The sequence below is a fragment of the Zeus faber genome, assembly GCF_960531495.2.
Source record: "Zeus faber genome assembly, chromosome: 6".
NCBI classification, from domain to species: Eukaryota; Metazoa; Chordata; class Actinopteri; order Zeiformes; family Zeidae; genus Zeus; species Zeus faber.
This window is the reverse complement of record NC_137201.1, coordinates 30,782,157-30,795,307: the sequence shown is the minus strand read 5'-3', so window position 1 is coordinate 30,795,307 and position 13,151 is coordinate 30,782,157. Positions and strand designations below refer to the sequence as shown.

The window sequence follows — 13,151 nt, the reverse complement described above, 5'->3', positions numbered from 1 at the left end:
TGTCATGTGCTGTGGACATTTTTATAATAGATTCAAGATTCAAGATTCAAGATTTTTATTTGTCACATACATATACATACTTCCATACATATATGCAGTGAAATGTAATGCAACGCACCCGGTGATAGCACACAAGAAGTCCTAGGAAAAAATAAAAAAATAAAATAAAATAAAAAGTAGAAAATTCCTTTCTAATAGACCGACTAACTGACTCCTAAAACGTAATACAGTAAGTGGAATACTTATAGAATAAGATAAAAAATATATAGAATAAAATACAATAAAAATAAATTGAAATAAAATGGAATAGATAGAAGGAATAAGCCTATGTATATACAGATATGTGCATTTAAAGTGGCATGTGAATTAAAGTGGCATGTGAATGTGAATAGTGTGAGGTAGTGTTTGGGATAATACAGCACAGTATACAACAGTACGGCGCAGCAATACGGCATCACGAACAACCCTGAACAGTGACACAGTATGTGGTACAGTATGCTACATACAGTACAGTAGGTAGTGGAGCCTAGTGCATGGCTCAGTTAGGACCCCTGGTGAGGTCAGCGTTGACAGTTCTAATGGCTTGCGGGAAAAAACTCCGTCTCAGTCTCTCTGTTCTCGCTGCGTGACTGCGGAGGCGCTTGCCTGACCGCAGCAGCTGAAACAGTCCGTTGTTGGGGTGATGAGGATCCTTCATGATCCTACAACTCTGCTACTACACCTCCTGGTGTATAACTCCTGCAAGGGGGGGAGGGTAGTTCCAGTGGTACGTTCAGCTGAACGCACCACCCTCTGCAGGGCCCGCCTGTCCTGGGCAGTACAGTTCCCAAACCAGGCAGTGATGTTGCCTGTCAGGATGCTCTCCACTGCTCCAGAGTAGAAGGACTTGAGGATCCTCACCGAGACCCGGAATTTCCTCAGCTGCCTGAGGTGGTAGAGACGCTGCCTCGCCTTTCTCACCAGAGTGTCTGTGTGAACAGTCCATGTTAAGTCCTCTGTGATGTGGACTCCCAGATATCTGAAGCTGCTCACCCTAATAATAATAATAATAATAATAATAATAATAATAAATAAAGAAAGAAATAATAATAATAATAATAATAATAATAATAATAATAATAATCCATCCATCCATCCATTATCTATACCGCTTATCCTCGTGGGATCGCGGGGGGGCTGGAGCCAATCCCAGCTGTCATTGGGCTAATAACAATAATAACAATAATAATAATAATAATAATAATAATAATAACAATAATAATAATAATAATAACAATAACAATAATAATAATAACAATAATAATAATAACAATAATAATAACAACAACGACAACAACAACAACAACAACAAGTCATTGGCTGGCAAGTATATTGTAATTTAGTTTAAAATGACAAAATAATCCGTGCTTTTCTGCATGTGAATAGTATCTTTTCCACAGCAGTTTTTCTTTTGGACGTTGGGAACAGAGGCTGCCCCCCTGCGGCTTCCAGAGCGCTCCCTGGAGGCGGATAATGCCGCGTTCCAATCCAATCCGAACTCGGACAACGCAAAGGGACGGCTATTTATACCTGAAGTGGTAATTTGGGGCAGATCGCTCAAGATCCGACCATTTTAAATGTTTACTTCCACGTTATGTAGCCTTCCGAAATCACGAGCCCGCCATACAAGCTCACGATGGCCGGCGGGCGTCCGATGTGGTGCACATTGGGCACGGAGGTGGAGCTTTGCGGGCCCGGGGATGACCGAATTCCGAGTGTCCCCGAAACGCGGCATGAATAATCCTTATCCCTCCGCGCTCTTCACACGCGTCCGGGAGCAGGAAAGGAGCAGGTTGAAGGAGCGGAAAGCGTTAGTATTATAATAACAACCACCATCATCATAATAATAATATTCATATTCATAATGTATTGAGAGACACGGTGCAGATGGGGGGGGGGGGGGGGGTTGATCTTGTGTAGCCTATAATGGTTTTTTTTTTTAATTTCTCACTGTCAGGTGTCGACATCAGTCAGTGATGTGACTTTCACTGTTTCCATCAAGCTCCCACGGAAAGGAATCGCACAGGAGACGCGCTTTGGCCTCAACATGACGACGTATCGTCTCATTTTAACCTCTTTCCTTGCGCTGGCGTGGTCCGCCGCCGCTGAACTGCAAAGTGTCTCTTCGTTGAATTCCACGTCGTCGTCGTCGTCGTCGTCGTCGTCGTCGTCCTTCCTCCAGGATGGCTTCACCAAAAATAACAACGCGTCGGAGGCGTCGACCGCCGGGTCGCGCGTTTCGTCCGTAATGACGCATCTCCCAACTCTTAAAAACGCCGTCATGCTGGTGTGCGCGGTGACAGCTGTCCTCATCACCTGCCTGCTCGTCAAAATATTCAGGTAACCTCCGAGGCTGTCCTCACCTGGGCTCGTTATCCACCACACACGTCGACGGTGGCACTCATTTGCCAATTAAATGCGGCGATTTTGACACATTTTCAAATCTTCAGTTGTTTTTTTTTTCGGCTTCGTAGGCCATTATTCCAGTATTTATTTAATTTTTTGTGTGTATGTTTAAGTGTGCTGCGTATTGCCGATTTGTCTATTTTCTATTCTGTTACTTTTTTTTTCTTCTTTAGCTTCATTGATTTATTTTTTTTATTAATTAATTATTGTTGCCTATTTGTTTTGATGGTTCATTGTATATCGGCACATTAAGTAAATGCTTGTTTATTGTAGGATATATTTTCCTTTTTGTTTATTCATTTTTAGGTTTATTCTGTATTGTCATATCTATCTATCTATCTATCTATCTATCTATCTATCTATCTATTTAACGGTTTTGTTTATGAAAATATGGACATCTGTTTATTCTCCCAATACCTGGTAGGACTTCAACTGTCGCGATAATTATTAACATATACCTCGATATCGATAATTTCACGATATTTTGGGGATGACTTAGGGATTTCAAGATATTCACACACATGAAATATCCGATGAGTATGTGATGTAGACTTTTGAGGGCAGAAAATGACAACATATTGACTATGTTGGGATATTGGGACAACCAAAATCCCGGCTGATGTAGGGTTTTATCACGGTTATGAAATTGCTAAAACATGGATTTGCGTAAGTCAAGACGCAAAAACTAAGCGGAGGGAAGGTTTGCGCTTGTTGTAGCCTTGACAGAAGCAGTGGTCTGTCAGCACACCACCCCAGTGAAAAGTCGTATATGTTTGTTTTTCTGTGGAGTAAGAGCCTTCATGAGCTTGAAACGAAGGTGCTTCTGGTTTGCAGCTGCTGCCGTTGCGCCGAATGTCCTCACGTCTCAAACCTTTTCCGTTTCCTTATTCGTCGTCCTTGCGTAGATCGGGGAGGCGAATTAGGAAAACCAGAAAATATGACATCATTACGACGCCGGCCGAGCGTGTGGAGATGGCTCCGCTCAACGACGACAACGACGAGGAAGATGACTCAACACTATTTGACGTGAAATACAGGTTGGTGCACAAATTTACCTGTGGTCTGGTTCCTTAGGGGGAAGGCCTGGTAATCACTGGAGACAAACTTTCTGCCCGACGGCGCAAAGGAATCAGGTTGTTTTCTGCTGTTTTCCTACCGGACGTTTCAAGCGTTGACCGATGTTGTGAACTCACACCGTTGTCACCTTGTAGCCCAGAGCACCAGCACTCGGCAAATATTGAACCTGCGGCCTGTAGCACCGGGCAGCACGGCAGCGTTCTGTCACCTTAACAGGTCGTCTCCCCCTTGAATTGTGCGGCTGTGATTTGCGATACAACGCAGCGTCACCGCTGAGCCGGGCCAGCATGTGGGGCGCACCGAGCGACCTGGTGGGTTACGGTGAAACCCTCCGGCGCCCTTCTGGGTGAGCTCTGTTTTGGTCGCAATGTGACATTTACACAAGGTCTGCCCCTCCACCCGCTCCATTGTTCACTTCCTTCCTCCTGTTTGCCTGGCATTCTTGACTCCCGCTTCAGAGCAGGCTCTGCGGCTTATCCCCCCCCCCCCCGTGCCGTTGGCTTCGTTGAGATGATTATTAAATAAATAAACTGTGACTTTTGTCTTTTTTATTATTTATTACCCCCCCCCCCAGGTGAACGGCGGCAGACGTCTGCGTTTCCCGAACTTCCCTCCGCCCAGCACAACTCCCAGAATCTACGCCGAAGGGTCTTAGAGAAATCAGCCACCCGGCGATCACGTCCTCTCCGTCATAACTTGTCAAAAATGTCAACGTTGGCGACGTTTACCATCAGGACATTTTTTTCCGATAAACGAGCTCTTATTGTGTTGCATCGTCAGAAGCGGAGTGAACCGGTTCTCAGGCTGTATCTTAATTCAGAGTTTATAGCAGCAGCCTGAGAACAAATGTTCGAGAATGAATGTCAGTAAACGTCGAAACTATGACCTAGGTATTGCCCCGTTACACACTGTGTGTACGATTTAACTTGTTTTAAACACTGAATGTGTGAAGGAAATGTGATTCCTGTTGAAAGGCCAATATTTGGCGTGTGAGCCGTGAGCTCCGTTCGGTCAAGTATTGTTCATTCAGATAAACCTGCACACACAGTGCTCATGGTGGTGGGGTCTCAACTGCTCTTCAACTCTCCAGTCCTGTTTTATCCTGATGTGTGAAAGCCGTTCATCACTTTATTCTACGTATTTAGGGTTGAGGGTTGTTGGTTTTAATCGTGCGCTCTTTGACTTATTCCCGTTTCTTTTGCTGCTATCTCTTCTGGGTTTTTTTTAGATTTCGCGTGTCCAAGAGCACATTTGTGAGGAGCTCATATTGTCTGATTTAGATCACTTGTGATAGCTGTTGTTTCGTGGACAGATTTTGTTCTAATGCTAAGAGTGGGTGATCATGACGATAACTGATTTATTATTAGTGCACACCAGAGGCCCTTTTTCCACCAAGATATTTTGAAGGGCCGTTTCGGAGTCGGTGCCCTATCCGGAACCGGTTCTTCGTGTTTCGACATCAAAAGCGCCGGCTCTGGAACCGGAAATCTGGTTCCAGAGCGGCACCACCTTCAGAGATCCTTGACACCACCTGCCGTGGTGGTGGAATGGGCAGAGTGGGAACCCGACGCCTGCCCCGTGTCCTAAATGGTGTGAGGAGGTTGGTTGGATGTCTCGGGACGTGCTGCATCGCCACAGAGCCGCTCCACTTCCTCTACGCAAGATGCGGATGGATGAAACATCCTGCCCTCACAATGCATTGTGGGATATGCGTGCCAGCCTAGTGTGCGGTGTTCGAGTACCACTATTTTTCACAAGACGTAGTACTTCATCCTGGTACCTATCCCCTTACTATTTGAGCACACTATGGTTTCGGGCAGCCCGGATTTCCACCCGGGGATTAGTAAAGTGTTATCTTACCAAGCAGTCATTTGGCGTACCAACTGGTACGGTGGCTTATAAGCCATTTGGGACACAGCACCAAACCGTGACACATGAACGTCCACTCCTGCTCAGAACAAACGACCGGCTGTGAAAAGCCACCTCGTACTTTTCTCCTTTCGACTTTGGGACTTTAATTGAGGCTGCAGAGTTAAAAAACCTCTACCTTCTGGCCATCTTATATTGGTTTGTTGATTTTGTTTGTCATTCGTATTTGTTGATTGTACATGATTTAGAAATCCTACATTGTATACTGCTGAGCGAAAATGTAGTAAATTCACAGAGAATATCTTTCAGATCTATTTTTTTCTCCTAACTGTATAAATTATACTGAATACTAAGTATGTTTGTGTGTTTATTAAATACGCAAAGGTGAGATCTGCAGCAATAACTTCAGGAAAATATTTATACTTAATATTATATAATATTAATATAATATTTATATACTTATTTTTATTTTTCTTGAAGCTATTCTTAGAATGAATGAATTCATTACTTCCGGCACAACACTGCGTGAGTGTCCCACCCAATACTATGATTGAGAACAGAATTGTAGAGATTGGAAAAGCTTTTTAAAACCAATGGCTATATCGAAACTGAAATTGTTATATGAAAATCTTTGATATATTGTATACCGGCAATGTATTCCAGGTACATTTCAACCTACAGCAAGAGGGCATCAAATCAAAACTAGCTGCCTAAGATTCCATAACAGAAAACTATGTTTATACAATATGTCTAACAAAGATATCATTTATTATAAAAGACATATTTGCAATTGTCAAACACCGGACATCAGCTCATGGATCTGGTCAATGTGATCTGATCCCAAACAATGTGTTGAACCTTTAAAATGCTTAATGTTATTTGTGCCACCACACAACTCCATACTTCCATACAAAGTTGCATGACCATCATCAATTTGATTAAACTCTGGGAGGAAGAAACGTAGGATGAAACATAGCAATGTGAAATACTGTAAAGCTGCAGGCAGCAATACGCAGGGTCCAGGGTAGTTGTCGCTTTGTTAAAGTTCAATGGACGGGTGTGCTTTGGCTCGCTGTTCCGGTCAGTTTTGTGACTGCAGAAGTCCCTTCTTTCCAACCTGGTTACAGCGTAATTCTATGACAAAAACAAGTTCATGCTGCGCAGAGTAGCATGAAACAACTTTGTGACATGCCAGGACTTCTGCGCTTTGGGACGTGCCAGTGCTTCTACTCTGTGAGGTAAGTACTGGAGGTAAGTTAAGTATTATATTTTGGGGGATTTAAATGTATATTTAATACAACACAAAAAATTATATCATATCATCATAGAAACCCGAATAGCATTTGTAGTTCCGCCCCTTGCGACCGCCTGGGTGAGCACCTCCTGTCGATTGCGCACATTTTAGTATTTTTTGTATTTTTAGAGGTTATAGAGCTTATTGTGCGTAATCGCCGGGTGTCATGACATTTCACTGCATGTATGCTTGACCGTATGTACATATACTGTAAGTATGTGACAAATAATCTCTTGAACTTCCTACACCGCAATTAACGGCAGTTTTCGTTCTGTAATAGGGGGCATGATTCTGGCTAAAATGAGAAGTACGATCGACGTAGTCAATATTGTGATCCCGATTATTTATCACGATTACTAATCCATTTTGGGGAGCATAATTATTTTATGGCACTTTGTAAATCAACAGAAAACTGCCTTCACAATATTAATGTATTTTATAAACCTTAAAATGTTTTTGTCTTAACCATTAAATTAATTGTTTATTAATTGTGTTAAATTGTGTGTAGTGGGCTACACTGAAAACATAAAAAGAATGGAAGTAGTTCAAAACACACACTATAAACACATGTTCCATGGTTATCGTTACCAGTAATTATAATTCAGGTAGATTGTATGCATTGATATTTTTGGAATGTCTAAATTCTGACTGATGTTATTGGCTTTTTATTTTGTTTATCTTTAAAATAGTGGTTGCCGTTCACTGGATGATTGTGCAGTATTACAGAAGTGCCTGTAAACAAGAGTCAATTTTGTTGTAATAAGCTACAAAGCTTCTGGGTGAGTCATACTGCAAACGTCCAACTCTGCTGCCTGCGTCTCGTCCTAAAACCACATTATTAATAAGATGGGTCATTATTTACCAGTGATCTGTGAACGGCTTGACCAATCGACATGGCTATATCCCGTAATGCGTACTGCCAGTCACCGCTTTAGCGTAAATTTGTGCAACTGTTGTCTTTGACTTAGAAATTTGTCCATGTTGACTTCCCGAACTTCCTTCCGCCCAGCACAACTCACAGAATCTACGTTGAAAGGTCTGAGAAAAATCAGCCACTTGGCGATCACATCTTCTCCGTTATAACTTTTAAAATGTCAACATTGGCGACATTTATCAGGATATTTTTTTCCGATAAATGAGTGCATATTGTGTTGCATTGTCAGAAGCGGAGTGAACTGGTTCTCAGGCTGTATCTTAATTCAGAGTTTATAGCAGCAGCCTGAGAATAAATGTTCAGAATGAATGTCAGTAAACATCAAAACTATGACCTATGTATTGCCCCATTACACACGGTGTGTACGTCAACTGCAATATAATCTCTTCCTAAAATATTGTCGTTGATTCGACCAGACGTCTTCATGTCCCGACAAAGGCTAGTTCCTTCTGTCAAAACATCACCAAGGTCACTTGCTGTCCATTTGCGTAATTGACAGGAGGTGCTCACGCAGGCGGCCACATGGGGCGGAACCACAATCGCTATTCTGGGTTCTGTGATGATATGATATAATTAAATACCCTGGACCCTGCGTATTGCTGCCTGCAGCTTTATTTCAAATTGCTATGTTTCATTTTTCTACAATAATGGACCCATCTGGATCAAATTTGGACGACAGCATGTCGGGACCCCCCAAAATACATATTCTATTCATCTTGTCTGTGGGTTTGGCGGATCCATGAGATCAAAAGACTTCTGACGTCAGTTTTTCATTAACAATAGCAATAGGGTTCCCAACCCTTGGGGGCTGGAGTCCTAATTAAAGGGAAGATAATTACAATTACATTTATAAAAGTATTTCGAAAGTCTTAAAAATGGAGCCAAACAATATAACATGAGCTAACAGTGTTTTGGAATGTGTATGAAGGACTAGCAGATATTGAGGGGGAAAAAAGATTTACAAATATGGAAATCACAGTTGTCTTAAGAAGACATTCTGGCGCAGTCTCATGTCTTCAACTAACCAACAGTAACAACACCCATAGCAAGGAATACTTAATGAAGTGGTATCTTATACAGACATGGACACATTTGTTGGAACCCTTACAGCTCATTGAAACAATGTTTCATTCCTCCTGAAAAGTGGTGAAATTAATTTTCTCATGTATACATACCTTTGCTATGTCATAGAGTAAAGCAAATAACCTGTGAAAAGAGATCAATTATTGCTCAAGAGATCAATTATATTCTAAAATGGTCTGGACAGATTTGTTGGTACCCCTTAGAAAAGATTATAAATAATTGAATTATAGTGATATTTCAAGCTAACCGTTTTTATCTAATTGGTATCACACACGTCTTCAATCTTATAATCAGTCATCCAGCCTATTTAAATGGAGAAATGGTCACTCTCCTGTTTGGTATCATCGTGTGCACTGCACTGAACATGGAGGGGAAGCAAAGGGGAGAGTTGTCTGAGGAGATCAGAAAGAAAATGATAGACAAGCATGTTAAAGGTAAAGGCTATAAGAGCATCTCCAAGCAGCTTGATGTTCCTGTGAATACAGTTGCAAATAATATTAAGAAGTTAAAGGTCCATGGGGCTGCAGCCAACCTCCCTGGAAGTGGCCGCAAGAGGAAAATCGACCCCATATTGAACAGAAAGATAGTGCGAATGGTTGAAAAGAGCCAAGGACACCTTCCAAAGAGGTACAAGCTGAACTCCAAGGTCAAGGTACATCAGTGTCTGATCGCACCATCCGTCGCGTTTTGAGTGACAGTGGGCTCCATGGAAGAAGACCCCGGAGGACTCCACTTTTGAAAGAAAAACATGAAAAAGCCAGACTAGAATTTGCTAAAATGCATATTGACAAGCCACAACGCTTCTGGGAGAGTCAAAACTGGAGCTTTGGCAAGTCACACCAGCTCTATGTTCACAGATGAAAAAAATTAAGCTTTCAAAGAAAAGAACACCATACCTACTGTGAAACATGGAGGAGGCTTGTTATGTTTTGGGGCTGCTTTGCTGCGTCTGGCACGAGATGTCTTGAATCTGTGCAGGGAACAATGAAATCTCAAGACTATCAAGGCATTCTGGAGCGAAACGTACCACCCAGTGTCAAAGCTCCAAGAGGATAATGACCCAAAACAAACAGTTAAAAGCACCAAGAATGGATAAGAATCTATGGAAAGCGCTGAAACATGCAGCCTGGAGAAGGCACCCTTCAAGCCTGAGACCGCTGGAGCAGTTTGCTCAGGAAGAGTGGGCCAAACTACCTGTTGACAGGTGCACAAGTCTCCCTGAGAGCTACACAAATTGCTTGATTGCAGTGATTGCCTCTTAAGGTTGTGCAAAAAAATATTAGGTTAAAGGTCCCATCATTTTTGTCCCTGCCATTTTCATTTGTTTTATTATGTAAAATATGCTGTTGAATCAAAAGCAAAGTCTCTCTCTATGTGGTCCTCAGACGAGCCTTCCATCGATGTCTCCAGTCATCCCTGTTCTCCATACATCTGGCCAGCTCCTTTGTGCTTTCCGCACCAGCATCTTTCCTTAGCACGTCCACATAGGTAGATGCGTGACGTCCTCTTGATCGATGCCCGTGTGTTGGTTCCCACAGTACAAGCTTTTTGGCCGGGAGTTCTCGGTGGCGGTGGCAATGGCCTGCTAGTCTCATCCTCCTTACTGCTATCTTCTCTGATACACTGGGTAGTGCCCCATACAGACGTTGGTTGGTAATGTGTTCGTCCTGGTTGATGTTCAGTACCACACGTAACATTCTGGTGTAGCACCCATCCAGGGACTTCTGTAGGGCCTTTGTTAGTGTCAGCACTCGCAGACGTATAGGAAAACGGACTCCACGGTCGCAGAGAAGAAACTGATCTTGATGTGTCGGGGGAGGTTGGATTTCCACACACTGGTCATGCCATTAAGTGCTCTCCAGGCAAGTGCTTTCCTCACATTAAGGTCCTTTTTCGTGGAGCCGACCCACCCGCCCAGGTATTTAAAGTCATTGACCTCCTTTAGCACTGGGTCTCCTGTTGTTATTAGGGGTGGGTGTTCCTGGGAGAAGTTGTAGGTCATGACCTCAGTTTTCTTTGCGTTTAGCATGAGGCCGACCATAGCACACTCTGAGTGTGCTCAAACTCAAGGTCTGATTTATATTAAATATGGAATAAACAATGATGGATGCCAATTATTTTTTGTGGTTTTCAAGTTATTTCAGAGAAAATTGTGGGTTGGGGTTCTTTTTTCGTCCAACGGTACCAACAAATTTGTCCACGCCTGTATGTGTGAATATGACCAAATGAATACACTGACATTTTGATGATAGTGAATTTTACAGCAAGTGCAGATAACGTCATTACTGGACAAAATTCCAAAAAATGAACAGTCCCCCAACAATTTTGCTACGCAGAGTCATCACATTTGTCTTTTTTATTTTCTTTTTCTTCTTGTACAAAGTCATTAAAGACGTGGTGGTAGACCAGTTAATTGGTTGACACTGTATAACTTGTGCCACGCGTGTTCTTTGGAACAACCACTTTTATTGAAATGATGAAATCATCTTCATTCACTGGCTTTTCTCTTATTACATGTGCATGTTGCTTATCACTATGAAGCTCTGACTTAAGCCACAGCGTAGGCTCGACATTCTCAGTTTGACAGATCGCTGGAACAGTGGATCTTTGTCAGATCGTCTAACTGTAGCCCCATGAGAGACACTGGGCTAATTAACTTAGTAGTATTGGGCACAGAACGTTGCTATTTTAGCCAAACATTCGGGCTTTTACAAATAAATGCTTCATTACTTTAGGCTGATGACGTCTGTAGACCGACTCAATGTCGATTCTTAACCCAATTATCAGCGTAATTAGACCATGGACTGTAAGTCAACAGGAGCATCCTGTTTATTTATTTTTTAACCGGCAACTCACATGGCTAAAGGCACATGGAATGCTTTGTTGAGCTGGCCTACGTTTATATTTCAGATATATTTTTAACAATCAGATTGAAGAGGCATATTCAATTACATTCTGACAAAACTGTTGCCTATGTTATACGAACTCAAGAAATTTAGCCCAGACATAAGAAGTACTCAAATTACGAAATTCTCTCTCTTTCCTTCGCACAAGAGACATGATGTTAGTTTAGATTGAGAACAGAGTTTCCATTTGGCTTAGATGTTAGATTAGAACAGTGGTTCTCAAACCCTATCTAACTTTTTTTTCCAGCTGAGTACCCCCTTCACTGGCATTGGGAGAAAAACAAGAAAATGAACAGAAATAACATACTGTGTTTTTTTGTTTCTCACATTACATATAAGTAATATTTATAAGTATGTATCACTTTTTTTTCTGAGTACCCCCTGTAGTATCCCAAAGTACCACCATTTCAGAAACACTGGCTAAGAGTGTCCTTACCCTTACTCAGTTTACGCAATTTCAACACAGTGACACTATTCCATTGCTGCATCCAGCTATCAATATAATCCAATAACAAGTCAGATATCTGCTTTGAGTTAACTGGAGTCCCATGGGTCGAGAGCATCCATTTATAGTTCACAGCAATTTCATTTGTCATTATTGCATGAGAACTGAGTTGCTTTCTTGCATGAGATGGAAGTTCAGAGAGTGTCAGCAGCTATGCAGACACCTCTGTCACTTTTCAATCTACTTTAATGCTTTAAGCGTAGATATTATACATGTTTTTTATATTCTTGGAGGAGAATTGAGCTTTTTTCTGGTTAAAAAATACATCTATTTTAGTTTATGGAAAAGATTAAGTTACGCAACAGAGTGTAATGTGGTAAGTTTTGAAGGAACGTCGTTGTCCAGCCAAATTGAGAGGTAATTAAGAGATTATTCTGTAAACTACCGGATTATACGCTCTGTGAAGCACAGGGTATTTCTAAAAACAGTATAGGGAATGTTTCCATGACGACATTCCTTGAACGCTGAAGCTAGTTGTCCTGGAGTCCCTTTCCCGGCGGAGTCTCAGCGCCCCCTGCCTGAGTTCTGACCCCAGGTTGAACGGTGTGGGCTGGGACGGGGTTTAACGGTCATGAGTTACCAGTAGAGTACCACGGTGGTACTTCACTTGTTTCACTGCTTTGTCCCATGGAAGTGTAAAGACCCAGAAGTCGTGTAAATGCATTTCTTCACAGAAGAGAGTGGTCATACAAAGAGACTTTAGACAGCGGTGGTTTGTGTATACCGACAACAGTTCTGTCTCAACTTGGTAAATGGACTACATTTAATAAAGCACAGTAGTCCAGGACCCAAGGTGCTTTATAATGTATGACGCCCATTCACCAACTCACATACACACACCTATGTAGGTTGCTACCTACGTATTGTATATTCACTCACTTAAGGTGGTTTGTCTTTATGTTTTCTTCTGGTAAATATCCAACATCTTTTTCTATTTATTTGGAGGTATGGACGACCACAGAGAAATCTGGCCACTAGAATCGCCTGGGATTGTCTCGCACTCTCTCTTTTGCCGTAGTCTCCGCTGCAACATGCTTC

At 42.1% G+C, this 13,151-nt stretch overlaps 1 protein-coding gene across 1 annotated transcript; it reads left to right on the top strand.

Annotated features, from left to right (window-relative positions):
• Positions 1–1,807: 1,807 nt before the first annotated feature.
• On the top strand, positions 1,808–3,735 carry fam174b (family with sequence similarity 174 member B; the record flags this gene model as incomplete). The annotated part of the gene is made up of 4 exons (XM_080002933.1): positions 1,808–1,849; positions 1,997–2,379; positions 3,351–3,482; positions 3,657–3,735. Exons 2-4 carry the CDS (start codon positions 2,087–2,089, stop codon positions 3,733–3,735), a joined length of 504 nt encoding a protein of 167 aa, XP_079859059.1. The 5' UTR covers positions 1,808–1,849; positions 1,997–2,086.
• Between the last annotated feature and the right edge of the window lie 9,416 nt (positions 3,736–13,151).